This window comes from Orbicella franksi, chromosome 12 (assembly GCF_964199315.1).
Source record: "Orbicella franksi chromosome 12, jaOrbFran1.1, whole genome shotgun sequence".
Classification (NCBI taxonomy): Eukaryota; Metazoa; Cnidaria; class Anthozoa; order Scleractinia; family Merulinidae; genus Orbicella; species Orbicella franksi.
This window is the reverse complement of record NC_138156.1, coordinates 22,921,199-22,949,014: the sequence shown is the minus strand read 5'-3', so window position 1 is coordinate 22,949,014 and position 27,816 is coordinate 22,921,199. Positions and strand designations below refer to the sequence as shown.

General features: G+C 37.9%; 1 protein-coding gene across 3 annotated transcripts; it reads right to left on the bottom strand.

The window, feature by feature from the left end:
- Positions 1–134: 134 nt before the first annotated feature.
- Positions 135–26,531, bottom strand: LOC145464177 (regulator of G-protein signaling rgs-2-like). Of its 3 annotated transcripts, none has more exons than XM_081447984.1 (5): positions 26,115–26,531; positions 5,107–5,198; positions 4,169–4,225; positions 3,025–3,250; positions 135–2,277 (listed from the first exon to the last, which is right to left on the bottom strand). In XM_081447984.1, the coding sequence occupies exons 2-5, from the start codon at positions 5,193–5,195 to the stop codon at positions 2,110–2,112; spliced, it is 540 nt and encodes a 179-aa protein (XP_081304110.1). In that variant the 5' UTR covers positions 5,196–5,198; positions 26,115–26,531; the 3' UTR covers positions 135–2,109. The 3 variants fall into 3 exon arrangements, with proteins under 3 accessions (XP_081304110.1, XP_081304108.1, XP_081304109.1); XM_081447982.1 differs by lacking the exon at positions 26,115–26,531 and adding an exon at positions 18,949–26,108 and having other exon boundaries at positions 1,855–2,277; XM_081447983.1 differs by lacking the exon at positions 26,115–26,531 and adding an exon at positions 13,785–18,906 and having other exon boundaries at positions 1,855–2,277.
- Positions 26,532–27,816: the final 1,285 nt, after the last annotated feature.

Here is a 27,816-nt window from a genome sequence, read left to right as displayed (position 1 = left end):
ATTTATTACTTATTATAGACCTTACCACTCAACAGGTGTAACAGAGATTTGCTAACAAAGTGTTTTCCCCGCATGATCACCGAATACAAGCTCGTGCGAGGCGGCCGAGCCATGAATAAACCAATGCCGATCTCGCGAAAAATCGCATTAGCTTAGCGGGATAGAAAACTAGAAAACTAGATTTTAATTTTCGTCAGTTTATTTAACTAAAGAAATATGAAAAAACTAATGAGCCTGATCAACACCCACGCCTTTTTATTTCACAAGTCTACAATAACTTTCTGTACAAATTCGGTTGAAGGTCATGGCTCGGGAAAAAGAGCTTAATTATTTCTCATCACAATGACCTTTGTCCTATTTACAATGTCATTCAATTCATCTTATTACAATTATTTTAAATTTGTTCATGTCATCATTAGTCATGTCATTTTCTTAATGAATTATTCTTCATATAAATAAGCAATTTTCATTGCAAGTACATAGAGTTGTACAGTAATCTGGCCGGCCAGCCGATGTCTCAAAGAAACAAGGTGTTTGTACTACTACGTGTGGCCTATTTACAGACATTTTCTCTACAGTGATTTCCACGGTAAACCTATTTTCTCCTTTTGCTCTGTCTGCGGCTGGGACGAAATAAATAACATATCTCGATAATGTTTGAAACTCTTTTTATCACGTGTAAGGCAATAGCATGACGAACTAAAATTCGTACTAAAATCGGAATTTGATTCAATAATATTTTTTTGCGATCTTTCCGTAACCGCCAAAATATAGAACATGCAATTTTCGAAACAATCGCGACCTGCGTGAAAAATTGCATCTTGAGATTACATTTTTACATGTGGATTAATGTGCGGAATGTTGCCAAAATATTCCATGGAACCCAAGAGTGGTCAATATCAAAATTCTCCTTAAAGCACTACTGCAAAGCCTCCTAGTGGCTGTTGTAAAATGCATGGATATCAGAAAGGAGAAGAGAGTTTCTGATCTTAGGACTAACCGCAACGTGGATAACAGCTGAAGTTTCGAACGTCAGTATGGTGAGCGTTAGCAACATCGATGATTTTAGTCGAAAGACGTTATATTTACACATTTGATAGTTTTAAATGATGTAAAGTGATGCTCTTTGATCGTGAGATGGAGTTGGAAATTCCCTACACTATTTTTCATACTTTTTCAGTCGAGGCGTTTTCCCAGAGAAACTGAGTGCTTGCCATTATGCCAAAAATTTTGGAAATTTTGGTGGGAAGTTAAGTAGCACGGTCTGTTACGGTTCGGTCCGACCGGGTCATTCAGGACAACCTCTGGAGGTTGTCCATTTTGATCAGTCAGACCGAAATTTGCCCGTTACATTTTACCAAACCAGTTCGTCGCTCTACTTCTCCACTCGTGTGGGAAATTGAGAATGGGAATAGAGAATGGAAAAAGCCATCCCTCTCGGTTGGCCCGGTTTGAACGGAAAATGTCGTCCCAATGGTCTCTAATCGATTGGTCTAGCATAATGGAAAGCACCCAATGCGGCCAGTGTCTGGGCCTCCATCACGCAACGCTAACCTTGAGGGAGGATTGCGTGACAACAAGGGATGGTGTTTTGTTCAATGATGAAATTCTTCATACGGTGCGCCGGGTTGTTCGAATGCCGGTTAACGCTAGCCCAGGATTAAAAGTTAACCGAAATATTAATTTTTCTTGTATAAAAATGTTTTTCACTGCCTATGTTTTGTGTAGTTTGAGATTATTTAAACTCAAAACTGAAGGACGAACAATATCAACAGAAAAGCTCACCGAACCGAAAAAGTTTCAAAACTGCGATCAAAATTCTCGCTAATCCTGTTAGTTAGTTAATCCTGTTAGTTAATCCGGTTAGCCTAATCGGGCTTTGAACAACCCGGACCAGCTACAAGAAGAGTTTAAGAAGTATATTAGAGAACTGCATATTGAGCTAAAAAATATCAGAAGTCGATCAGAGAGCTTGAGGTATTTTGCTGAAGACGTTTCATCAAAATTTAAACCAATGCAGTCTTTGTCTTGGCCTGAGTTTGAAGTCCTGAAGTGATAGCATCCACGGAGCTTTATAAATAAATCTTCTTTAGTGCATGAAAGCAGTGATTAATGTCTCTTCAAAAGCTGTTTGTAATGTTTCGATTTGATAAATCTTGGAAAACAGTCATGGTACATAAGAGTAAATATATGGTCCTGTGCCACTTGAAAAGTGTCGTTGTCTGGATTACTCATATTTTTGTCGATTTCTGCTCGTACTTTGGCGTCGATGCTTACCTGCGAAGAAAAAGAACACAGATTGAACGGGTAGGCACGTAATACGTGCTAACGTTTACTTGAAGGTCGTTCGGTAGGGATTGCTCAGTAGCCCCACAAAGCATTCACAAAAACGATGAAAACGTGGCAGAAATATTTCTTTTATCTATAATTCGCATAAAAGAGAATTTGATTTCAAGAACGGAAGTAGAAGTTGTTTCTAGCTTATTTCTAACCTCTGTTGTTATGTTATAGAAATATTCCTGTTTTTGGTGTCTTGAGTTCTTGATGTACTTGGGGAGTTTGGTGAGGACTCGAGAAGTTCGAACTACTCTCAGATATCGCTCGGGAAATTATTATGCTTGTGTAATGCTCCCCTAACTCCCGTGTGCATCCATTTAACTATTAGATTATGAGGTCGAGATTTTTAACTCGTCATGGTTACCCGAGTCAACTATCACGCATTGCAACCGAGAGGGAATAATCTAATTGTTTTAGACAGTACAAATCTACCAGCCGCTCACACTTTGTCTAAATCCTCTTCACAGACACTTTGAAAACGCAAAGAAGTGGCCGCCATTTTGTCAACAAGGGCACACTGCTAGGTTACTCACCATCAACAACAGAATAGATAACGAGTCGAGTATTCAATAAGAGAACGGCATTCGTCAGAGAAAGTTAGTAGATGCGTACTAAAACTCGATAGAAGTGCACCAATTTTTTAAAATGATTCGATCATTCAAGCAAGAATTAGAAAATTTAACTTACCTCTGTGGGTGACAGCGTAGAGACATAGTCCTCATAGATCACCCTGGCTTTTTCTGCTCGAGTGTTATCATCTGCTTTCTTGTATTCCTCTACCGCTAGCCAGAAATTAAGGTTCTCCTCTCCGTATTGTGAACGAAGAAAGTCTTGAAATAACTGCACACCAAACTTGTGTTTCAACACCGATTCAAACGACGTCGCCCATTTTTTAGCCTCTTCAGGAGAGGGCCTGTAAATTGAGGGAGAAGAGTCGTTAATACCGTGGCGCAGTAAATTTAATGAGTTTAAATGAGTTTAAGTAAACTACGATCGCCACGCCGAGGACAAAGTTGATTAAAAAAACGAATATAAATTTTACTTACGAATCCAGCAATACTCTAAAGTAATTTAATTTGTTTCTCTCTGTCAAAACTATCACGAAACTAAATATGGAATACAGCGTAATGTAAAATTCGAAATATCAATTTTAAATATTATCCGTCGTGGTTTACGTTCTCCACACAACGTAGAATTTAGTCATTTCACGTTGTTATTTGTGTTTTTTCCTAGAAGTTTTATTTTAAGTTAAAAGGACCTCTTGCAGAATCACTGTGTCAAATTTCTCTTCGTAAAAGTCAGTGGAACCTCTATATAACGAAGTCCTCGGTATAACGAACGATACTTCCTCGCCCCAGTAAAGGATATGAAAAAGAACCCCGATATAACGAAACCTCGATACAGCGAACATATTTTTGTCAGTCCCTTGGCCCTTCGTTATATATAGGTTCCACTGTACATGTAACAGGGTTCTAAACCTTACGTTTTTCATTTTCATGGCCCCTTTTTATTCCACTTACCTCCAGCATTAAACGCAATTACAAATTTTACGATTTTTCGTTTCAGGTGCAAAGTTAACAAATTTTGCGATTTTCCGTTTGCGATTTTTCCTTAACTTGACGATTTTTCGTAACTGCGTTCAATCCGCGAAAATCGCAAAAACTTTCATTCTCGAAAAGAATAATGAGGCGTAAATTATCTGTATGGACAGTACAGGCCTCAGTGAGTTAAATTATCTAAATTGGTAACTCGCCTCTTTATTTCGAAACAAACCGTTCTTTTTAATGTAATCACAACCATCGGACTCTTTATGCCGCCGCAAATTAATTACCTTTCGCAGTCGAGGTCTTTCTCTTTTTTGGCCAACAGTGCCGCTGTAGAGTCTTGTCTGTTAGGAATAGATACATGTTAGAATACCTGCTCAGATGTTAAAGTTTAATTACGTACTTATGAAAGCAATAATTACGGAACGATACTAATTTGAGGATAGTAAGTGAAGTGGGCTGCAATGATTATTGTTCTCACGATGGAAATGTTCTTTCTCGCGAATCATGCCGGGTATGAGTTTGAATTTTCAGTCTCAAACATGCCGTTGATCAGTGCATAAGGAACCGGTTATTTTTCATTCCCCGCTAAGTGAAAAGTCGGGGAAAATACGCACTTTAACAGCTTTTCATAACTGTAAATAAAACTATGAAGGTTTTCATTTTTCTCCGGCTCCCTTTGCAGTTAATTGTCGTAAACGTAATTTTTTTTTATGGAAGGTATCACATTTTACCTAAAACAGTGACCGCCTCGTCTAAATAAAAGTAACCGTAAAATATTTCCTTTATTAATGATAACGTGTTTGAGTTTGCTGGGACGAAATGACATCCTAATTTCTTCACTCAGTTCCCCGGACGAAGACGCGTGGTGCTTAAAAGCCTCGTTAATCAGGGTGCACTCCATTGTATTTCCCTTAGACAATTCCTACACACGTCGCCACGTCACCACGTCACCTACAGATATTGAATTCTCATTTTTGGCAACGCGGAAAACATAGTCACTTTTATGAGCGAGAGTAGTCGATCTTCACCGCTCCGAATCTATGAAAAATGCTGTCACAAAAATTATTTCACTTGCACTTAAATTAATATGGCAAGACAAATAAACGCTGACGTTCGCCGGCTCGGCATTTTCGAGGATTACAACAACAACTAAAATGACAACGATTTTTGTTGTCACTCTTGTTAATCCGGACGAGTAAAAAAAATTCACCAAACAACTCACCTAGCGCCACAGCATGCGCACCAGGTGGTCTTACCAGCTTGTTGTCCGTTCGGGTCCTCCGGGGATACTGCCGAGGAACACCCTCCCATCGGCTACGAATGATCAAGAGAAAAAAAGATCAGAAAGGCTAAACCTGCACATGCAAAGTTACCTCAGTTTATTGCCGGTAACCTGCGCTCTTGTTGAAAATCTTTTTTTAGTTGGGATAGAATGGATTAAGCCGGCGTTTTTGTTTCTTGTTGCTAAGAAACAACAGGTTTAAGAAACAACAGGTTTGCCAATATGATTTCGCAATTTCTGCTATTTTTGACTGGAAGGTGAAGGTCGCGAACTTTTCGCGACCTTACATTCACAGCCTTTCTTTAATATTTTTCTCAATAACGAATGGTTTCTTCAGTAGAACGAAACGATACCTGATAGCACCAGGGTTAAGGAACAAGCATTTTCGGGCAAATTTCGTAAACATAACCGTAGAATTTACAACCAATCAGAAACCACGGTTACGACGTCAAATGATTAATGATTATTGTTGCCACGGTGATATGCCAGTTGCTTGAAATCCCGTCACTGACAAAATCGCGTGCTCAGTCAATACTTAAGGTCATTCCGCTGAAATAGACCCTGCACTGAGAGTTTTGTGAAACTTTGCCTATTGATTGTTTATATTATAGGAACTTAAATTTTGAAATAAAAATGAGGGGTCCTCATGTTCGTTTAGGAGCAAAAGCACCTTGGTTATACCCAATAATTAATCCTTATAATAGCACCATGATTGTAGTCACGATTACTTGCTAAATTCACGTTTCCGACAATTGTTTTTGCTTTACACTGAGAATTGGTCCATATTTATTTTACACAGAGAAATTTATTACTCAATTCAAAATAACAGAAAAAAATGATAGGTCACCATACTCGTTTGCGAGAAAATGACGATTTACCTCTATGGCGAGGTTCAGCCGTAGAAAAAAAGCCGCCATTTTACAATGCGCGCGAGCTAATCACGCGCTAAATTATGCGCAGTAGGGATGCGCAATGCAATACTGGGGAACGACCTTAAACAGGTGACCCCGACCGAAAGGGAAACCTTGTTCCCAGGGTCCTCTCTCTTCTGCGAGATAGAGATAGGACGCTGGGAACGAGATTGACAAAAGGGATGTTAGAAACTATCAATACAATCAACAAAGACGTCGATAGAAATGAAGCTATTGGAAATCTTATTCTTGAGCGAATACAAAAGCAGAATTTGATTTTGTGACGAGTTTAGCGGACTAATCCCGAAAATCTGGCGTACCAACACCGACCAATCGGTGTTACCTAACAGTTTAAAAAAGTTATTGAGCGTGTTAAAAGTTTAAACCAATAGGAAAATAGATTACATAGTGATATCGCGTTATAAATGACATATCTTAATAACTTAGACTTAAACCTGGACTATAAATCGTATTAAAGAAGCTTAAAGGGCATCGACGAGGATTATTAAAGAGAAAACAAAACTTAAAAAAAACAGTTATTTGTGCAGAGTTTTCCTCATGTGTAAGACACCCCACAGAGTTAAAAAATTTCACCGTAGTTTCTGTGTTCGAGAGTCAGAAAACAACGAATTAAAGATTATAAATTCTGGGACAAACATTTTTGCGACAAAAGTACTTTGGGAATTACAAATCATAAAAAAAGAAAAACTAATATTTTCTTCTTACTAAAAATTAGCAGTTGAATATTCATTGATTACGATCTCCCAGCGCTAAACGTTTTCATCAAAGTACTTTTCCCTGATTCATGATGGTTCTTTCAAGAAACAATCAATTTATTTTTCTAAAAATATAAACGAATCGAACTTTGGAACTTGCCCAAACCAGCCAGCCAACTTTAATCACTTAATAATCGATTTACACAGCCAAACAGAGGCCTTAAAAGTCACTGGTTTTGCTAACTCGAAGTTTGCGCGGATATTTCCTATTTTTTCTAAAGCATTATCTGCATCATTTAAGATAAGAAATACAATTCGCGCCACCGAGCCGGAAAAACAAATTTTGCCCGGAGCAAAGATTCATTCACTTGTCCAGAGGGTTTGTTTGTCATTTGGAGGCGATGTTTGCTCAATAATCACTCTAAATTTAATGAATCTTTCCTCATTCCGCGAGCGTTATATTTAATATTTTACGAACTATGGTGCATATTCATGGCATCAATATTGTGGTAAGCGTGATATTTTATCATACGTCAAAAACATAAAAACCGAACAGTGATCTATAAAACCAGGCGTAGTAGATTTTTATAGTTGTATCAAGGTCCTATAATATAACCGCCGGAAAACATAATGAATTAACCTTTAGTTGGACTAGACAGTTGCAGGCACCTTCTAACTGTTTGAAAAAAAAAAATGCCAAAGAATGCTTTGAACGATCTTATGCTTTCATTGAAATAAATTTGGTATTTTTCATTCAAATCCGTGTACTCTGCCTGGAAGCCCAATTGACCATATTAATTGAAAATAAAAACTGAGGTTTTCAAATGAGTGAAGCTTACAATCGTGCTGTCCTGCCTTCGACAACGTTCAACGTACCTGAATTAAATATTAGCGTGTAAACTTCATATTACGATATGCTAGAATATGAGTGATAACAAAATTGTGAACGACAAGAACGCCTACTGAATATTCACTACACCCGCGTCGAGATATATTCAAATTTCTGTTTTTGGTAAAAATCATCCTTCTTGTTGTCCGTTCCTCGTTAAGTACATTTTTTTTCGCTAGAGCTATAATCATCAATTTTCAAAGTTGACAGTATCGCAAAGAATAAGTTACCTCATTTTGAAATTCTTTGTAGGCCGCCATGTAATTTCTAGACCGTCGCTGGAATCAGTACTGTATGAGGTAGCGCCGAAAATTAATTGCTCAGACTTCGAGAACGCGCACTTGATCAACTGGTATTCTGTCGCAAGTGCAAAGCAATTTAACGAAAACAGATTACATTTTCAGGAAAGGTTTAGAAATTCATTACTTCCAGGCTAAGCAGGTGTTTTAAGCCGTTTCTGAATAATTACAAAAAGAAGCCTTTAAAATTCGTCGTGTCATGCATGCAGTCAGTGGTTGGATGTTCTCCATTACGTCAGAATAAATGGTGCTTTTTTTTACATTTATTTTACCTCTTTAAGTGAAAAGGACTTTCCACACAATGGCCAGCTTTTAGTCTTTCTTTCTGGCAGGATTAAGACCTTAATACTTTAATACCACGGGACAAATGGATTCGCCATAGACAAGCCTCTCTCTGAGCGTGTAATTTCCGACTGGGCGTTAGGTTTGCAGTTGAACTTTTCAATATATCATTTTGTGACATGAATGGCACGAAAATTTCGTAATCCTTACGCGTAAAATAGTTGATTTGGAATCCAGATCCAAACAATCGCCTTCGCTGGCCTTTGAAACGTGTTAAGTGCAACGCAACAGTAAAAAAATCAAAACACCAACCCATTGAACAGTGATGCCATTAACCGATATGAAACTCTCATTGTTTTGTTTTGTTTCGTTTTGTGTTTTTATTCCATCCTTTTTGCAGAGATTTTTTTTTCTCTGTAGTTGCCTGTTAGAAAAAGTTCAATTGAGACATTCTGAATGTAATCTTCTTTACAATAACGTTTAGCTGAAATCATTTTGTCTATCGTGACAAAAACCAGCAACTTCAATGCAAAAATAAGTGATTACGGCCATACAAATTATGATAAACTTGCAGCGCCTACACGCTTTGGTTTCTTTAATGCGCAATTTTATTTTTTTTTTTTTTTCCATTTCCGTATGCTTCGCACGAACTGATGAAGGTCACGTGTTTAACAGTCAAGTTCTCTATGAATAAAGAAATCACATATGTTCACAAAACTAGACAAAAGGAACGAACCAACCCTCTTCAAATAAGTCATTTCGACCAGAATAACTATAGCAAAATGCTTGGTTTCCCTTCCGCTAAAATCCTATTTGAAATAAATCTCAGCTGTGGTATTGAAGTTTGCCGTAAACTTTTTTTCCGGGAACTCAGAGGAAGTTTAACGTAAAATACGATTTTGACTTCATTTTAATGACTTGCAAGCAGCCGGGAGCCTTGAATATTTTGTGGTTTTTCTTTTTCTCTTTTTCTTTCTACTAATTAGATCAGCGAGTCCTATTGGTTCCCCGTACACTGTAATCGGCACCTTTAAAGCATTTACATTTTGTTTGGAAAAAGATTTGTTATTAAAATCTTAGCAGACTATAACCGCCAGCCTTCTTTCGTCCGATTACAACCAACTGGGAACGAAAAAAAATCGAGTTTTCTTGAGCACGGTCGAGTTTTACTGAAAGAGAGAGAATTAAGCTTACCCAAATTTGATGCTCCTCGTTGCTGTGACTCGCCAGTGTCTCGATAAAATACGTTTCAACGTAGAGTTTTTAAGTTAGAGAGCTTCCAGTTTAGTGGCCATTTTGAAGCGTTGTACTTAATCCGGCAAAACCTTGGGGCAAACTGTTTCACAGTCCTTAGGTAAACCTTTTTTTTTTCCTCAGGAAGCGTGTCATATATCAAAGCTTCTTTCTTCTTAATTTTATTTACTCTAACGATACGGATATTTTTGTCGGAATGTTCCTTTGAAGTTTGCCATAATGCTGCAATTGTGACTGCCCTTGTGTTAAGTTGCAACATTGATTCTGTACACGGTAACAGAAACGCTTCGACTCTGACCACCGTTGCCGTGAATCCAACGCGTGCAAAAAAACTGTAGGTTCCTTAACAGCTTAGATTTTTCGCGTACAATTTCAAGGGAAGCCCTGACCCTTTTTAAAAAATATTTTCCTTTCCTAGGTTATGAAACTCAACATTTGGCTGAAAAATTAATTACTTACAAACATTTCCTCTTTTTCGGAATCTTTGAAATGTCTTTCTTTCATTTCAGATGAGCTGGATTTGATAAGATGTAATAAATTTACCAAGCAATAAAACTTTGAAGCTATGCAATAACGGTACAAAAAAAACATGATAAACATAGGTTTCAAAAATATTTGTCAAAGCAAATTGAAATGAAATTGCAAAAAAATGAAGGTAAACAGAATTCCGCACCGAATCTTTTGTTCTATACTCAGTAAATTTCGCTTTAATTTAGAGAAGATTTTGTATGAAGAAATAGGTCTGTGTTGATTCTCCCATCTGTCCGCTGGAACCCGAATCCGACACGGAACAAAGCACGTCCGTAATTTAGGCGAAATCATCAGCACGTGTGTTCAAAAGAGATCCTTTAATTTCTTTATCTGCCAGTGTAGTCCCCGCTTAACCCTAACCCTAAACCTAACCTCAGCTTAATGAGGGCACCTGGAGAAGGAATCTTAGTTCTATTAAACTCGTTTTTTCAAATGTTCGTAATGCAAACGATAAAGAAGCGTCAAAGTTTTCACAGTGGAAATGACCAAGACCACACTGTTTGAATGTACTTTACATCTGGCGGAAGATTATGTCCGAGGGGAACGTAACATCCGAAAAACCGTTATATCCGAGAGGAACATTATATACCGGGGATCGTTATATCCGACAGGAACATTATATGTGGAAGATCGTTATATCCGAAAGGAACATTATATCCCGGAGATCGTTATATCCGAGAGGAACATTATATCCGGGAGATCGTTATGTCCGAGGGGAACATTATATCCGGGAGATCGTTATATCCGAAAGGAACATTATATCCCGGAGATCGTCATATCCGAGAGGAACATTATATCCGGGAGATCGTTATGTCCGAAAGGAACATTATATCCCGGAGATCGTTATATCCGAGAGGAACATTACATCCCGGAGATCGTTATGTCCGAAAGGAACATTATATCCCGGAGATCATTATATCCGAGAGGAACATTATATCTGGGAGATCATTATATCCGAGAGGAACACTATATCCGAAAGATCATTATATCCGAGAGGAACATTATATCCCGGAGATCGTTATATCTGAGAGGAACATTATATCCGGAAGATCGCTATATCCGAAAGGAGCATTGTATCCCGGAGATCGTTATATCCGAAAGGAACATTATATCCGGGAGATTGTTATGTCCGAAAGGAACATTATATCCGGGAGATCGTTATATCCGAGAGGAGCATTATATCCCGGAGATCGTCATATCCGAGAGGAACATTATATCCCGGAGATCGTTATATCCGAGGGGAAATTTATATCCGGGAGATCGTTACATCCGATAGGAACGTTGTATCCGGGAAATCGTTAAATCCGAAAAACTATGATATACGGGACGAATGTTATATCCTGGGGGTCGGTATATCCGTGAGGAATGTTATATCTGAGGGGTTTTTTCACCCGATAGGAACCTTTATATCTCAGTGGGCGATCGTAATTTCTAGAGGAACGTTATATCTCGGTGACCGTTATATAGGAGACGAATGTTATATCCGAGACTAACTTTATATCTGGGGTATTGGTACATCCGAGAGGAACGTTATTTCAGGGAGATCGTTATTGGCGCGCGGAACGTTATATCCTGGTAATCGCTACTTCCGTGTTTGTTATAACGGGGACTTACCCAAAAAAGTTCGGTTAGCATGTAACGATATGGTCCTGAATCAGTAGCGAGTCGTGCTGCCACAAGTCCACAACTTCCTCAACTCAAGAGAGCATGAAGGTAAGAGATTTAATCCCATATATGGGCCTTAGTCCTGACGCAATCCTTCTCGAGCTATTTTTAGACCACTTCCGGTTTCTGAAATAGCCAATCATGTGACGTGGGTTTCACTTACGTGGGCAGCCCAAGCGAAGACACACGCATTTTACATCCTCTAGGAAAATATTTACGTAATACAAGTGGTAACATTGTCTGCGGAAGCACTGGATACCATGGCTAAAAATAACTTGAGAGGGACTACCTTGGGAATAAGCCCTACATGTATATAGGAGATATCTCTCTCACCTTTTATCTTCTCTTCATCCTCTCTTGTTAAAGTGTCATGAGGTGACTTTGGAATAAGATGTAATATCGTATTCCTTCTTAAAGGAGCTCAGTTACAGTATTTTGAGCTATTTTGGCCACGTACAAAATTACCTTAAAATTGAATGAAACCTGAAAAGAGTACTTTTCTAGGACAGAAAAACAGCAAAGAGATAATAATAAGCCATAAAGGAACAACGATGGTCAAGGATGGAGAAGATTAACACGGATTGCAAACGACAAACTTGAAAGATTTAGCCTAAACTTTTCAAGATGCGCAACCGTGGCGTAAATCCTTTCTAGAACAGTAGTCATTTGGGAGAGGCAGAACTCATTGCAAAACACGACCACGACATTAACTAAAATTAAGACATTTTTAGCCCATGGTTGAGAATATCAAGTTGGCTGTATCACGGTTGTTGGAATTGAGAAACGAAGATCACAAACGTGTGACACCCTAATTGCTTCAAAAGCGGAGCTCAAAATTTTAAGTCTTTTCAGACTGCCTGGCATAAGGCGCATGGCTTCAAGAGCTTGTTTTTCGAGATCTTTCCGACTATTTGTTTCTGAATCAATCAAATCGTTACCTATTCTAGGTTAAACGCATTGTCTCTCACTACTGAGCCAGGGTGTTAAATGTTTATTAATGATCTATCTCAAAAAGTAAACCATCAAAAGATCAAACAAATCGAAAACAAAAGGCCACGATGATCAAGTTTCTTCAACATTTCCCACTGGCGAAAACCTTTATTCGCGAAATGACGGAAGTTAATCCAAATGCTAATTTTGCAAGTCCCAAATTTGCTAGATTTGAAAAGTGAGCCCGTATACGTAAACATCGTTCCGCGGTCGTTAGAAAGCACAGAGAAAAAAACAGGTCAGCAAAGGTCTGTAAAAACTTTCAAATAAAGTTGATCATTTGGGAAATTTCTACTAAAAGCTGAACGAAGCAAAAATCGAAAGCCGGATCACCTAAGTTACTGTTTCATCTTTCTCAGTTCGAAATGGACTAAATATAAATTGCTCCGTTGTCATGGTAAATCTACTACCGTTCGTTTTGATTTTATACCTTAATTATCGCTCACTTTTTATTCTTAATAGCTCCATTTCCTCCAAACGGATCCTCCTCGCTAGTTTGCAAACAAATCGTTAAATCGAACAAAACACCTTTTCTTATTTTTAGGAGATAAAAACATAATATTCCCCCTCCAAATCTGTATTTACCCTTCGTTTGGATCGTTTACCTCGGTCCAATACTCTCTGAACACTGAAAGAGTTTTCTAATATTTCGAACTGTATTGAAAATAGCTCTGACATGGGAGATTCAAAATGAATATTAGTTCCTCGATATATCCGATGTCTATTCTTTGCTTTATGCATGTAAAACTGAATGTTTTCTCTACTGTGTTTTCTTTCACGCTGGTTGGGGAGGTCATGGCTTTTTCGTAGATCGAGAATAAGTTATTCAACATGCAATGAATTGGTTTTCTCGCATCAGCGAACAAAGTCTCGCTCGACCATTAAAAATGACCGTTAATGTCTGTCTATTTTCTCAACAGCTACGGAAAAGTGAATTTGGCTCTCTTAAGCTCTCACTTCGTACAACGGTTTCTTGATCTTTAGGCATGAATTCTGGGGAAACGTTAATTCAGCAGTAACTCAACGCTTGTCGTCGTCTTAAATGTCAAGAAGTCAACCAAACCATTTCAACTCGTCATACCTTGAGAAGTTTTCGAGCCAACGCCGCCAGCATTACCTTTGTCATCTCCCACTTCGCTCTTATCTTGTGTTTCTTTTCAAAATGACTAGCTACGAACGTCGAGTAGGTCGACCTACAAGCGCATTAAACTTTGGTGCCATCGTTCTTGCAAAACATAGAGAGCTAAATCCACTTATCTTGAATGGCTCGCGGCAATATCGAGAAAGTCTATCCCTGCATAAATTTACCCTCAATAGTGGATTATGTGATGTATATTAATAGTATTTTGGACCCCCGCCAATGACGCTTTGTTCATTAGCTGCGAAGCCTGTAATTTCACAATTTTTCTTGCCAAAAATAGCAAGAACAAGTACTTTAATTGCGAAGAAAATAATGTTGAGTGATTTTAAAATTAGAAGCCTATCGCTTGCGATCCAGCTGCGGTATCAATCAGAGGTGATTTTATGCAATATACGAATTCAGATATGAACCAATTCCTGTCAGGATCTTTTTCATTAAGACCTCTCCGTGTTTCTTCACAGAACGTAATTAGAATTGTGATCAGCACTAAAGCTGAAGAGCGGAGCCGCTTAACAGAATAACTAGTCGACTGAAATCAAAGCAAATCTTTTTACCGTTGCTTAAGGAAGAATCTCATTCAGGAAGTGAGAATAAGTACACTCTCTATTTTCTGTGAGAATATTGGTTGTCCAACCCAGGCTGAATATAGTTATTTTTCTGCCAATTTTAGGCTGAAAATATTCTTGTGAATATTCTCAGATTATGGCCGGCGCATGACATTTCCGTCTGACTTTGATGGTGTTGAAGTCATTTTGGAGCCAGACTGCAGCCGGGCAATAAAGTCCGATATGACACACATAACTTCTTGCAAAAATGTTATTAGCATCGAAAATACGGCTAGTGCTGTTTTTTTTTTTTGTTTGTTTGTTTCTTTTGTGGCTAATTTGCCGTTTAAAAGAAGGAATAGTTTCATACGGTTTAGTTAAAAACATATAATTGTATAGTATTTACAAATTTTCAACACAAAATTATATTCTTTTCAAAATCTCGGCCTCGAGTTTATTCTTAAAATATTCTTAAAATTTTGCAATTCTTACAAAATTTATTCTTGTATAAAAAAAAGGGAGTGAACCTGCTGGTTTGGAACTGGATAATGAAGATGACAAATCTGGAAACTCGAGGTTTCCTTTCTTTTAAATTAAGCAAAATTAAAAATGAAATGAAATAACATTTCTCACGAAAGCTCTTGCTATATCAGGTTCAAACATATTATTGTTCTCATTACCCTTCCAGCGTACGTAGAGAGCGACTGAATGTCTTCTACATTTATTAAAATATCATATTTATATACCGTGCAGTGAAATTTCTGGCTTCATTCTGTCTCGCTAAGATAATTTAACGAGTGAACATCTATCTCCTTTGGACGGAATCTATCAAAGCAGTTTCCGTATACCTTAAAAATGATGAAAAACGACGTCAGTTTTATTCTGTTGTAAGTGAATGTCAGTTAATTAAGGCTTCACAAAGCATTCCGCCAAAATGCAGTCAATTCTCTGGTTTCTGTTTATTGATCAATGAAATTAAGTTTGAGCGGTTGAATATCAGTGTTATTATATTTCTCAGTTACTGTGCGCGCTGTGATTGGTCAATTTAGCGGGCCCTATTCTTCTGTATATGCACTGCCCGCTAAAATTTAAAGTTGTTTTTGTTGCCAAAATGTTTCGTGATTGATCGCTTAGTGTTCTTAACTTTAATAGTAAGTAAACGTTGAAAACTTTCTTTCACTTTAAATTGTGTATTAAAACGTGCTAACGACTTAAAAACGATTTCAAATTGACTCGTTTTGCTTTCGACGTGCCTCAAAATTTTGAAGCCGTTCCGCGTGAACAGAAATTGTTCCCGAACCCGTCAGACACACATTAGAGATATAATAAATTTGGTACTAGCCTCGTCTTCTCGGTGCGTACTGTAAGTTACGGATCCTCGTTTTTTCCCCTTCGATTTATGGCCCGCACGCTTCGAGCTTAGGCCACAAATCGAAGGGGAAAAACCTCGGCGGTAACTTACAGTCCGGACCGAGAAGACGAGGTAATTAAGATGTTTTCAAAAGAGTGTGTCAAGATGTTAGTGTACATAGTTCTATACTTGAGCAGAAGGAAATATTTTGCTTTTTATTGAGTTATAGAAACACAACTGGATGTTTAGAAGAACGAGAAATGCCGTGCGCGCAAGAGCCGATAGGCGAATGTTACAGCCTTTTCGAGTTCTCCAAAACTTTCACAAGTTTCAGCTTTGGGTGCTGTTACAATGTGCTTTCTAATGAACTATTGTCCACACTGAAAAAGCTGTGGTGTACATGTCTCTCTTTCTGATACAGTAACTGTAGTATTTCGTGCCACTGGCACCGTCAATTTGATCAACTTGCGGGGTACTGTATAGAACTATCTTAACGAAAATAACGCCCACGCGGCTAGTTTCCGCTATATAAAGCCAGAAACCAGAATAGTGTGCCGGGAAGTTAGTTTAACTTTCAATGAACGATTATCTTATATCTGATCCGTTCGCTCGGGCCATATTTTCAGAATGAAAAGATTTTCAGAAGTGTGAGAAGCTGAAAGATGAATATGGAGTTACAGCATTGTCTACAGTTTTTCAACTGCTTTTGTGTGAATAGTCTCGGTCAGTTTTGTCCAAGAGACGTTATTACTAATTCGTGGTTAGTAAGAGGGCGTGGATGGGGTTAAACTGACAGCTGAAAAATGATGCGTTTTTCAAATAAGCTGTAAAATTTAATGATAGTTGAGAAATGGGCCGAAATTTTAACTGAACAGTGATATTTCAGGCCCCTCCTGACCCTCTAGGTAACAAGTGAACCTTAAAAAATCCCTCGGTATTTTGATCATGTTTTCGTGATCATTCGCCACTCGGTCTGCACAGCTGCACACGGCTTTCAAAGTTATAATTACTTACCTTTTCATCACGTTTTGTGCGTCATCTCTGACAATCAAAACAGACGGTTTTGAGGAATGACGTACTTTTGGCAATCATTCGTTAATTTTAAAACGATTAGGCTACTCGCCCCCGTTTTCTATGAGCGAATAGTCAATGAGGCGAAGCTGAGTTGATTACATAATAAGGGAACTAAGCAAACCACGACGGCGCCGCCAACGAGAACGTCGCCGAACAAAAGGTTTAATGAGCAAAACAGTGGGTATAATTTAGTGTATTTTTGAGCCTAAATGCTAAGAATAGTTTCAAGACCAGCGCAAAACCTTGAGTGAACCAATCAGATTCGATAAGAGAACCAACCAGCTAATTATGCATATGCAGAATCACGTGACCAAATTTTTCAAAAGATGAGTCCTTTTGTGATAAATTTGGGAATTCTATCCAAAACAAGCTCTAAAACGTCAGGAATGCCGCAGAAGTTGGATTTTAGGTTTTTACATTAACGTTTTGATGCAGGAATTCTTGTTCGAGATTTCAAGCATCGCTTGTTTCAAGAAAAGCTTTCAAAAGATACACTTTGTTGATGGTCGGGTTTTAATATAGTGTTATGTGAAACGTCAAAGTTGCTGACACCTTCACTTGCGCTGAAAGCTAGAAGGTTCTAAAAGTCTTTTCAGGATAAAGTTGAATTTATTACTACTATATGTCCCTTCATAGTGCATGCTCATGGTCGGGCGTTACAATTTTTTTCCGGAGATCCAAATGGCACTATCTTCCCCCTTTTCACCAAAACAGGAAAAAAACAATTCCCGCGCAAAAGTAAGCGTGTGTCTGAATCAGTGACTGATTGACTAAAAAGAATATGTTCAAGGCTTTGAATTCGGCTTCGACAATTTGGATAAAAAATTACTACTAGAGTACCTTAAAATTAACAACAAAAACGTATTCTTTTCGCACTTGAGAGTACAGTAAGCGATAAATTTATGCCGCTTGTTGTCCATCGCGTTAAAAAGTATCCGGAAAATAATTCGGATAAAACGAAGAGAGAATATGATATATGATATATGGTATCTTTTAAACCTGGTGCAAACTTTTCCTTCACGCCCTGAGTCCGCAGTAGGCGATTTTCTAGAATTTTCCGCTCCCAGCCCATGATTTTCAAAACTGTTCGGAAAATCATTAGGATAAAACGAACAGAAAATATCGTGTAATATCTTTTAAACACCTGGCTCTGGTCTATTTTTTCCCAGTCTTTTTATCGCTATTTTGATCGACTTTCTGTTGATAGTTAAATCTTGTGATATTTAATATTTATTTTTTCGTGTGTCGTGGGCGCGTTCGATTGACACAATACTAAGGTACCATTCTTTAGGTTTATTTCTTTAAGGGCAGATTTCGCGAATGAAATTGGTATTTTAATAAAGACAATTTTTAGAAATATAGACCAATTTAATGCGTTATCTCAAGCGGCCATGGTCCGTTTGATATCCGGGCCGAGCTAGGGCGGAAAAACGGAAACGCTTGCACGAAAAAGTGCCTTCTATATCACCGTGCCCTGTGATGCAAACAAACACGGTAACTTTCAATTCGCTTGAAAGAAACATTCTAGTTTTTTTACATTAATTTTTCGGTTAAAGAAAGCTGCTCTCGTCTCCTGACGGCTTGGGTAGAAATATGACGAATGCAATCCTGTGATCTGTAACATTCGGAAACTGATATTACAGAAGCGAGCTACGGAAAATAAAATGCGGTTGAAAAAACATTGACTGCTTCGCTTTCTACGAGTTTGAAAAAATGACAAAGATAAATTTGCGCTCTCTTAATATTTGACTTGTCATTACAAGAAAAAAGAAACACGTTAAGCTGCATGTATCAATTACATTTTTCTGATGTACATATTTTTTAATGGTCTGGAAGAAACTTGTCTAGGATGACGCGAAAAATATTTTCTGTTTTTCTTTCCCAACATGTTTGAAAGTTGAAATTTTGCTGTTATAGTACATATTCCAGCATTTTTAATCAACCTTCATGCTGTTTGTAAATAAATGCTACAAAGCTATATGCGCCTGAAGGAAACCACGTATTTTAAAACGAAAAAAAAATATATTGGAAATTTGACAATAATTTCATTCCTTTTTTTTGCCGGTATCGCACCGCAATGGCATAAACTCTTACATTTCGTGCAATGGAGAACAAAATATTTCTTCATACATACGTTTAACTGGTGAATATGTCGCCATATCTTGTGATAAGCCGCCATGGTTTTGCGTGAGTGTAAAGCAAGCGTGTAAAATCAGTTGTGGAAATTTTCTCCTTCTTCGGAAGATGTTCTAAAATGCTTTCTGGATCTCGCTATATACTTCTGTGGAAATCTCAGTGTGTCGCCCTAACTCGATGGCGCTTCTCCAGCCGCCAGCAGAGCTGTTTACTTGGCATATATGACATATTACTTTCAAATTCAATATCCTGAGGCTAAATGACAGAAAGGCTTGTCACTTTAATTGCAAGACGTTTGTCAGCATCGGTAAATGCAATATGACGACAAAGATGTCTTCCTCCGGAAACTTCGTTCAGTTCGCACTGTTAAATTTGTCTTTTAGATAATTGTCTTTTATGCAGCTGCCCTAGTGTTGTTTAAGTGCCCTGATTTCATTAGTTCAGAGAGAGGTTACCTCACAAAAATCCATTAGAAGACAAAACGAGGGAGAAACTTCAAAGGAAGCGATACACTTGGCCGGTAACTACTTCGCGACAGAGGGTCTGGGCGAAGAGTCATAAAAGTTCAGTTGTCCTTGTCAACCAAAAATATTTCAGATTATTAGATTCACTCTTATCCACTAAAATTAAATTGCTGCCTTTTACTACCGTCAGTAAGTAACGAGGTCCAGACATAATTTGTCAGTTATACTTTGAATTTCGCCTTGTTTATTTGAACGTATTGGATTTTTGTCAGTAGCTAGTTACGACTAAATTAAGATGTAAATTATTTTTCGTAGTCTGTTGTCTGGGATTCCTTCCTTATTACGTTCTCCTGGTAGAAATGGTTAGAAAAGTATCATTCGTTCTTGAGCTTATTTCGCAGCATTTAAGCCTATTGCTTTTATTTATTTATCTTTTTTATTCTGTCCATGATCCAGCTTGGTGTAATGGCCAGTAACATACAGCCCCCATCAAAATTAAAAGGGCTCTTTTGGAGATCAGACAGAGTGACTGATGAATGGAAGTTTTGAACAGACAGCCACCTGGTTCCTCTTCAGACAGAACAACATCGAGGGAGGATAATGGCTAAGAAATTTTATTTCCCACATCGGCCTTAAAGATGATTTCCAGTCCGTACTGCGCAGTCTCAGCGCCCTAATGTTTATGTGTCTCACTCGATGGAATGCGAATCGAGGTTATTCGTTACAAACCACATACCTTATCTTTGAGGCCTTTCAAATTCTTTTTCCAACAGCTTCATCGATTTTTACAGCTGCCAAGTTGTTTCATCAAGTAATATGAGAAAGAACGAAGCATAAAGCTTCGCCTCCATAATGGCGGTTGACTTGAAAATTTGAATTTACTTCATATAAGTAGTTGCCAAATGTTACATTTTGTGATGTCTTAAATGAGACAAAATGAAAAAATGCAAACAAACTCTCGAGAATGCGCAGTACGGACTTGAAATCATCTTTAATCCTGAGGTTGTCCCTCTCAAGTTATTTTTGGATCACTTCCGTTTTTGGAAATCCCAGGAGGACCTAGAAATAGCCAATCCTGTGACGAGAATTTTACTCGCGTGGACAGCCCTCGCGGCCTCACACGCATTTTCATCCTCCACGAAAACATCATCGCAACACGCGTGGTAACATCCGCAGAAGGACTGGATAACATATCTAAACTTTTGGTTACCTTTCCTCAAATTCATTAATATTTCATAAAAAGGATATCTAGATTTTTACGATTTTATTTCTTCGAGTTTTCCTCAGTTTAACTTTTGATTGAAAAGATATACTAAACACGAAAGACCGTGTTTGACCACATTTCCAAACACCTCAAAGTTCGTCAAAAATACTCCGCTACCCGTCGTATGTTCAACTCTCTTCTCGGTGTTTGAAAATGTGATTAAACACGGTCTTTCGTGTTTGGTATATTACTAGGATTTGAGGAGGTAACTCTTTTATAACCTTTTATCCCTTCTCGGCAACAAGCAGGGAGGTTTCAAATACAATGTGAGCCCAAGATATTAATTTATTTGCTCGATCATGGCGTCTAAAGAACAATCGCCGTAGAAATGTTTCTAATGTTTCTTACCCAGTTAGAAACCATCGTGATCAACAATTGCTGGTTTTCAGTGTCACGCAATTCAAAATAGATCCAAATAAAAATCAAAACCGGTCAATAAATAAAGTCCAGAATCTGGGAAATGAAAGAAGGTAAATATGCAAAGACTCTCGCCAAAATTCTGGTCACAGCAATTTTTCTTATGCGAGATATGCGGAGAAATTTTTTACCCAAATTTTTTAGAGATTTGTATGCAGACGCCATGCTGGTGCCCATCCGTATGGGCACCAACATGGCGGCCGGAAACCAACAGAAACATCTGTCACTGAGTTTTGCTACAAAAGCGTGAATTTATCCCTCGAGGAGCTCTAAAACATTAAAATAATACTTTTTCTAAGACATGAACTGTTCAGATAGCCAAGTTCCCCGAAGTAAGTCACTTTTTTAACGATCATGACAGCTCTCTTGGTCGTCATGTAAGTGCCGCGTCACGCAAAAGCTTAGAAATTCAAGCGTAGTGTATCACAAAACCAAGAACCCATTCGGAGCGAAAATTTGTATGAATATTAGTTTTCAGCTGCTCTTATACATCATTTAAGTAAAATCTCAGGAAGATCAATAGTTTGGTAGTTCGAATTCTGGTGACGTCACGTGAAAACCAGCTATAAGCCAGCTGACAGTCACACCAGCATGATGCCATAAGGATACGTTACTTAGCAACTTGGGTAGTGAAAACCGTGGGCTCATGCCCCTCGTTCATGCTCTATACTCGTCCTTTTCTATAAGAACAGATTTTATAAGAATATTGAGGCTAAAATTTGTAAAATTTTAAGAATATTTTAAGAATAAACCCGAGGTTGAGATTTTGAAAAGAATATGTGTTAAAAATTTGTAAATGCAATACAATTATACGTTTTTAAATAAGCCGTGTAAAATTCTTCCTTTCTCTAAACGGAAAAACTTGCCAAAAAACAACAAAAACAGCACTAGCCGTTTGTTCGAGACCAATACCCATTTCTGAAAGAAGTTATGTGCGTGATATCAGGTTTTGCCTGCAGACTGGCTCCAAAATTTCTTCAACACCATCCAGACACCAAATACATTCGGAAACAAATATGTCATACGCTATAATTTAAGAATATTAACAAGAATATTTTCAGCCTAAAATCGGTAGAAAAATAATAACTTATTGAGCCTCGGCCGGAAAAACAATATTCTTATAAAAAAATAAAGAGTGTACTATAATCTGACAACCCTCTACCTAAAGTAGTTAGCATCGACTGCATTAAAGATTGTGAAGACTCCCTGTTAGAGACCCACCATGTAACAATGAATCCAGCTGGCGTTAAATGAAAGCAAAGTGTCACAGTTTGTAGACTTCTATTGCCAAACGCATTTATTCAACAACAATGAGAATGTTGAAAATCATTAAACTCAGCTTTCGAGCGTAAAGCACGTTTGGGAGACTTGCATGGAGAGCGAAAAGCGTTATTTTGACCAGATTTTCAGCATGGTATTTTTTGTCCTCAGGAGTAAATTGGCTTTCCCTGGTACCGGATGTCAACTTTGTCGCGGGAATTTCCGTCCTTTCTGCCTTCCCCATGGGATGAGCCGTGCATTGGATAAATTCTGGCAGCCTCGCCTGTAAATATTGCTATCTAAAATAGTATTTTTATCCGCCCCTATTGTCCAAATTCCAGTAGCAGCCCAACCCCCGTTGTAATCTTTAATGTTGTAGGGGATGTGCCGTCATTGTTATTGGTAGACTTGAAATAGAATGGGATTCAGTCTTTTCCTCTTGTTTCCTGCATGTGATTGTTATTTCGCATACACTTTTTCTTTTTTATAAGAATATGTTTTATAAGAATATTGAGGATGAAATTTGCCAAATTTTAAGAATATTTTAAGAATAAACCTGAGGCTGAGATTTTGAAAAGAATATATAATTTTGTGTTGAAGTTTGTGAATACAATAAAATTCTTCTTCTCTCTAAAAGGCAACTCTAGAAATAGCCAAAAAGCAACAAAAACAGCGCTAGCACATTTCTGCAAGAAGTTAATTGTGTGTGATATCAAGCTTTAATGCCTGCAGGCTGGTTCCAGAATTACTTTAACACCATCCAGACACCAAATAAATTCGAACACAAATATGTCATAGAAATGTCATACGCTATAATCAAAGAATAGTTCACAAGACTATTTTCAGCCTAAAATTGGCAGAAAAATAAGAATATTCACCCTCGGAAGGAAAAACAATATTCCTATAAAAAAAGGTGTACATTAAGATAAATATTTGGATTCCTAATATAGCTTTCTCCAGATTTGTTGCATTTCCTTCTCTTTTCGGTGTTTGAAACGAATACTTAAAAAATGGCGGTGTGCTGCTGAAAATTATCTACTAGTATTAAGTCGAGAAAATTGGCTCTTGGACTACCCGACAGCCAGACTCATTTAAGCGAAGAAAATCCTCGACCGAACCGTAGAGTACCATTTACTTACTAACCATTCAACTTATGATTTATATACACAAAGGAAATGCGTGGTAACGGCCGTTCTAGACTTTCTTTGTTGCCTGGTCAAAGTGTTGCCTCTGAAGACAAATTCAAGTATCATACAAGTGCCAAAAGTGTTGCTATGGGTAACCATGTTATTTTTTTATCTCTTTTGTCTTGATTAATGTTAATAGCTGGTTTGGGGCACTTCGTTAGATAAATGAGCTAGTACTTCTCGTAATTACAAAGATGTGATTTAAACGACGGTGTCGTTTTGCGGAGAACACTTTTTGAACGAAAATGTACAGCCAGTTTTGAAAACTAAGAAAATAAACCGCAGCAAACTAACAGAAAAATTAGGTTGTTTTGTGAAAAAAACAAAACAAAACAAAACAAAAACAATCTTAAAGAAAGGCAAAGAGGTGATAAATTTAATGGAGTCTAGTTAATATTTTTTGAAAACTCGTTTTCAATTAGTTAGAAACTCGAAATATTCTAGCTACTTCCCCAGTTTAGTTTACAAACTGAAATATTTTCCCGGTAGATTACGTAACGGAGAAAACTCTGGGAATGTAACTTGTGTAACAGATGTAACTTGTGTGATGTTAATCAGCAAGAAATCACTTTCATATCTCTAAAATATGTCGCCGCGCATTTAAAAATAAATCGTATTTGCATCCATGTACATATCGCCGATTGAGCGGAAGATAATTTTTATTAATTTCTGCCTGCGCAAGATAACAATTTATTTCCCTCGGAGGTCGTTTTAACAAGCAAGAGTGCAGAATGAGCAAACTGAAAAATAAACGGCTTGGAAAACAACAGTTTATGACGGAAGTTTGGTTGAAGAGTGTTTGTGTTCTGAAAGGGTTTGTTGATTATCAACGAGTGGATAAATGTCATGGAAACATAGCAAGTTTTCAACAAATATGTTGAATAAGTAGTTATAGACCTCAAAATTTACACCTGTTTTGTTGTAAGACAAAGTCGCAACTTTCTTTGTTCGTAGAGCAGTGTTTCAGTAACATGAATAAAGTGCAATAAATTTTGCATCAACCACGAAACATTATAATTCCCCCTTCAGAGGATTTTAACTAACTAGTTTCTATTGGCTCATATCAAGAGTTTTGAATAGACATACGCTGCATGCCTAGATGATTGAGAATTTTATTGAAGTCTCAAAAGCAAGGGCAGAAATGGAAAACGCACGCATCTTATTCTTCAAGCTTCCGGCCCTTTGTGCTGGTAGAAAAAAGAGGATTTACCTTACAGATGTTTTTTACAGTCAGCTTTAGCTCTTTTGAAATGTAAAAGTCACCCTCAGAAGCTGTGTTTGTTTAAAATATCCCTGCACTAATAGCAGTAGATTTCCTTTGCGGTCGAATGTCGCCTTGGCAACGCAGAATGGCCTGATGCAGAAAAGAGAGGCTTCCGATGATCCATATGCAAATAAAAGAACAAACATGGACCCTTTTGTCGCATTTCAATAAATGACAGTTAAATCTGTTTTCTCTTTCTTTCTCGTCTGTTTTAATTTCAAGGCAAGCTTACATAAATGTTTAATAACCAAGACGGCAAAATTTTTTAACCCGCGATCTGAAACGTACTTTGAATAACATCTTTAATTTTGGAATTGCCTCTCTGCGAGCCTGTCTCCCCACGCGCCAAGGCTTCAGAGTCACTTGGCTTCTTCGCTATTTCGCAATTTTCCTTCGATTCTTTAAAATTCAAGACGCCTAGATCAAATTTAAATGGTTCCTTCATTTTTGTCTTGAATTTGCATGCAGTAAACAAGCTCGAGTCGTAATTCACGTTCATTATTTCATGCAACGACGCCTCCGCTTTCGACTTCTAACGCGACCTTTTTTTTTTCTGTTCTTGAAATAAAAATATTGTTTTTTGTTCGTCAATTTATTGGGGTTACATAATAACCCACAACGCTAGAAAAGAAGCAGTATATATCGATCACTAAACGTCTGAGTTTCTAGCGTCATTAGACGAACATCAAAACATAGTTCCATGGTAAATAAAATTAAACCGCTTCTCCTTTTTTCTCTTCCCGAGTTAGTTAAAGAAAAAAAAGGTTACGCTCGCTCATAAAACAGGACAATCTTTGTCCTGCGTTTGTTCCTTGGAATGTTGTCAATGTTACTGCTACTGCAGAAACCTGCAATATTTTCAACCGAACACTGTAGTAAAATGGATACGCTGAAGGTAATTTCAGGCATCGATACCTGGATTAGGTTCAGCCGATAACTTTAATTATCACACGCCAGAGCATAAACCGCATTTTGAGATACTAGACAAGCCGGGAAAATTTCCGGCCAGGCGAGTTTTTCTCGCAGTAACCGAGATCGCCATTATAGTTTCGAACTAATCCGAAAATGGAGTTGTTCGAGTGCTTGTTGTCAAAATTGTGCAGCACAATTGTTTGAAATGGTGCTTTAATTTTTACTACGGTGCTTCGTATCACGGTAAAATTATTTCAAGCCGTTCTGGCGTATATAGCGGCGATTCGATAAACTCGTATTACGTGAACGATAAGGCATGAATCCACGCTGATCGTAATTTCAAAATATGGCTAAATTTACGTTTTCAAGTTAGATGTCAATATAGTCAAGACTTACCGCGATTATTATACCAATGCGAGGGCTTCAAGAAACCTTTAAAATAATAGCCAGTCTTTGTACGCACTTGTTATTCATCGCGGAGTACGTACAGGTTCACATTACGTTGCGGTAGATTTTCGATTTCTTCTGCCACCGACGCTCGCTTGCTTGCCCTCGCGTAAATATCAGCAAGTTTTCCTTGTTTTAACCTGAGACGCCGGCGGGTTAAAAATAAGGATTTCTCTTTTTTGACTGAAGCAAAACACCTGAGTTATAAATACGGCCTCGTTTAGGAGCCCAACGCTCGGCTATACAATTGCAAATAGGGTTTCCAAGGAAACGAGTGTTTTGGCGACCAGTGTGTTCTTCTCATTGCAGAGTCAAGATGTCAGGGAAATTGCAATTATATATCACATAGCTGATAAACAACTTTGCTAGACATCAATTTACGAATCGTTTAGTACATGAGAGAAGGACGCAATAAACTGCTGGTCTAATTTCTTTATCGCATTTTAAAATTCATCTACGGATCAGCGAACATAGCATGTCAGTTCATGATTAGACATCTCTATTCTCTTGTCAATTCCTCTTATTTACACAGCAGTCGGCCTAAAATATAAAAATGGTAATTTCCTTCCTTTAGAGCATTACTTTGTCGCGGAATTGTTCACCTACAAAATCCGGCATCCTTGCGATATTGTTGCTGGGTGAGAAAAGGTAGTGATTTTTAGCGGAATTGAAATGAATTGAACGGACGTTTTATACAACTTGATCGATGGATTTGGCAATAACTTCACCGTCACATAATGCCTCCCATGTGTCCATCGCAAGTTTATATATTTGTCAATTTATGAAGCTCATTTTTGTTGAGGTATCGCGTATTTAAAATATACATACATTTAGAAAGATTCTTCGCTTTGTATAAACACATATACAGCGCTAGAAGTGCCGATCCTCGATTTTTATCAATATTGTTATTGCTATTATTCCTTTTTAGAAAGAGCGCGGAGAGACATGTCTTGTAATCCGGCGTTTTGTCGTTTGTCGAAATTGAGAAGAAATCTTAATCCTTATATCTCGCGACACTAAAGGATTATCCGACAAATTAAAATCTCTCTTTCAAAGAGCAGTTGTCTCCGACGTGAGCGTATTAGCGTTGGTCTCAGTTGAGAAAGAAATTGCATCGAAGCGCATTGTTCATAACCTGTTATCAATAATAACAAAAGACAAGTATTGACGAACGACAAGGCTGCATTCGTTTAAAACTCCTCTTAAAATTATCGACATAAATGTATTTGGCATAAACACAGCGCGCCATCACGTAGGCTTAAGCGACGGATGTTTTACTGACCCGGGTGGGCAGATTCAATTTTCACTCATTGGAAGCATGTGGCGGCTGCAGGTGAATTGTGTCACGTGACTTCGTGTCTTTCCATGATGGCGGACGCGGCGACGAAAACCCGTTCGTTTTTCCGCGCTGTGTCCGCCATCTTGGAGAGACCAATGGGATGGGGTTGCTCGCAACAGAAATGAGTTTTGCTGTTTTGCTCTTCGTGTTTCTCTCCTTCATAAATACGCTGCTCATTGGCCTGGGATTCATCGTAACCGTTTCATGAAAGAACGAGCAAATTTATTTTCCAGCCACATGCATCTACTGGCTAGCCCCCAGGTTCTCACTGACATACGTAGTTTTTGCAAAGCTTCGTTTCCATTCACTTAG

Coding starts and splice junctions, on each gene's coding strand:
- LOC145464177 (XM_081447982.1), bottom strand. CDS start 18,993: ATGGCGGCTTATCACAAGATATGGCGACATATTCACCAGTTAAAC. Junction 4,226..5,106: donor TGCGCATGCTGTGGCGCTAG/GTGAGTTGTTTG, acceptor TATTCCTAACAG/ACAAGACTCTACAGCGGCAC. Junction 3,251..4,168: donor AAAGACCTCGACTGCGAAAG/GTAATTAATTTG, acceptor CTCAATTTACAG/GCCCTCTCCTGAAGAGGCTA.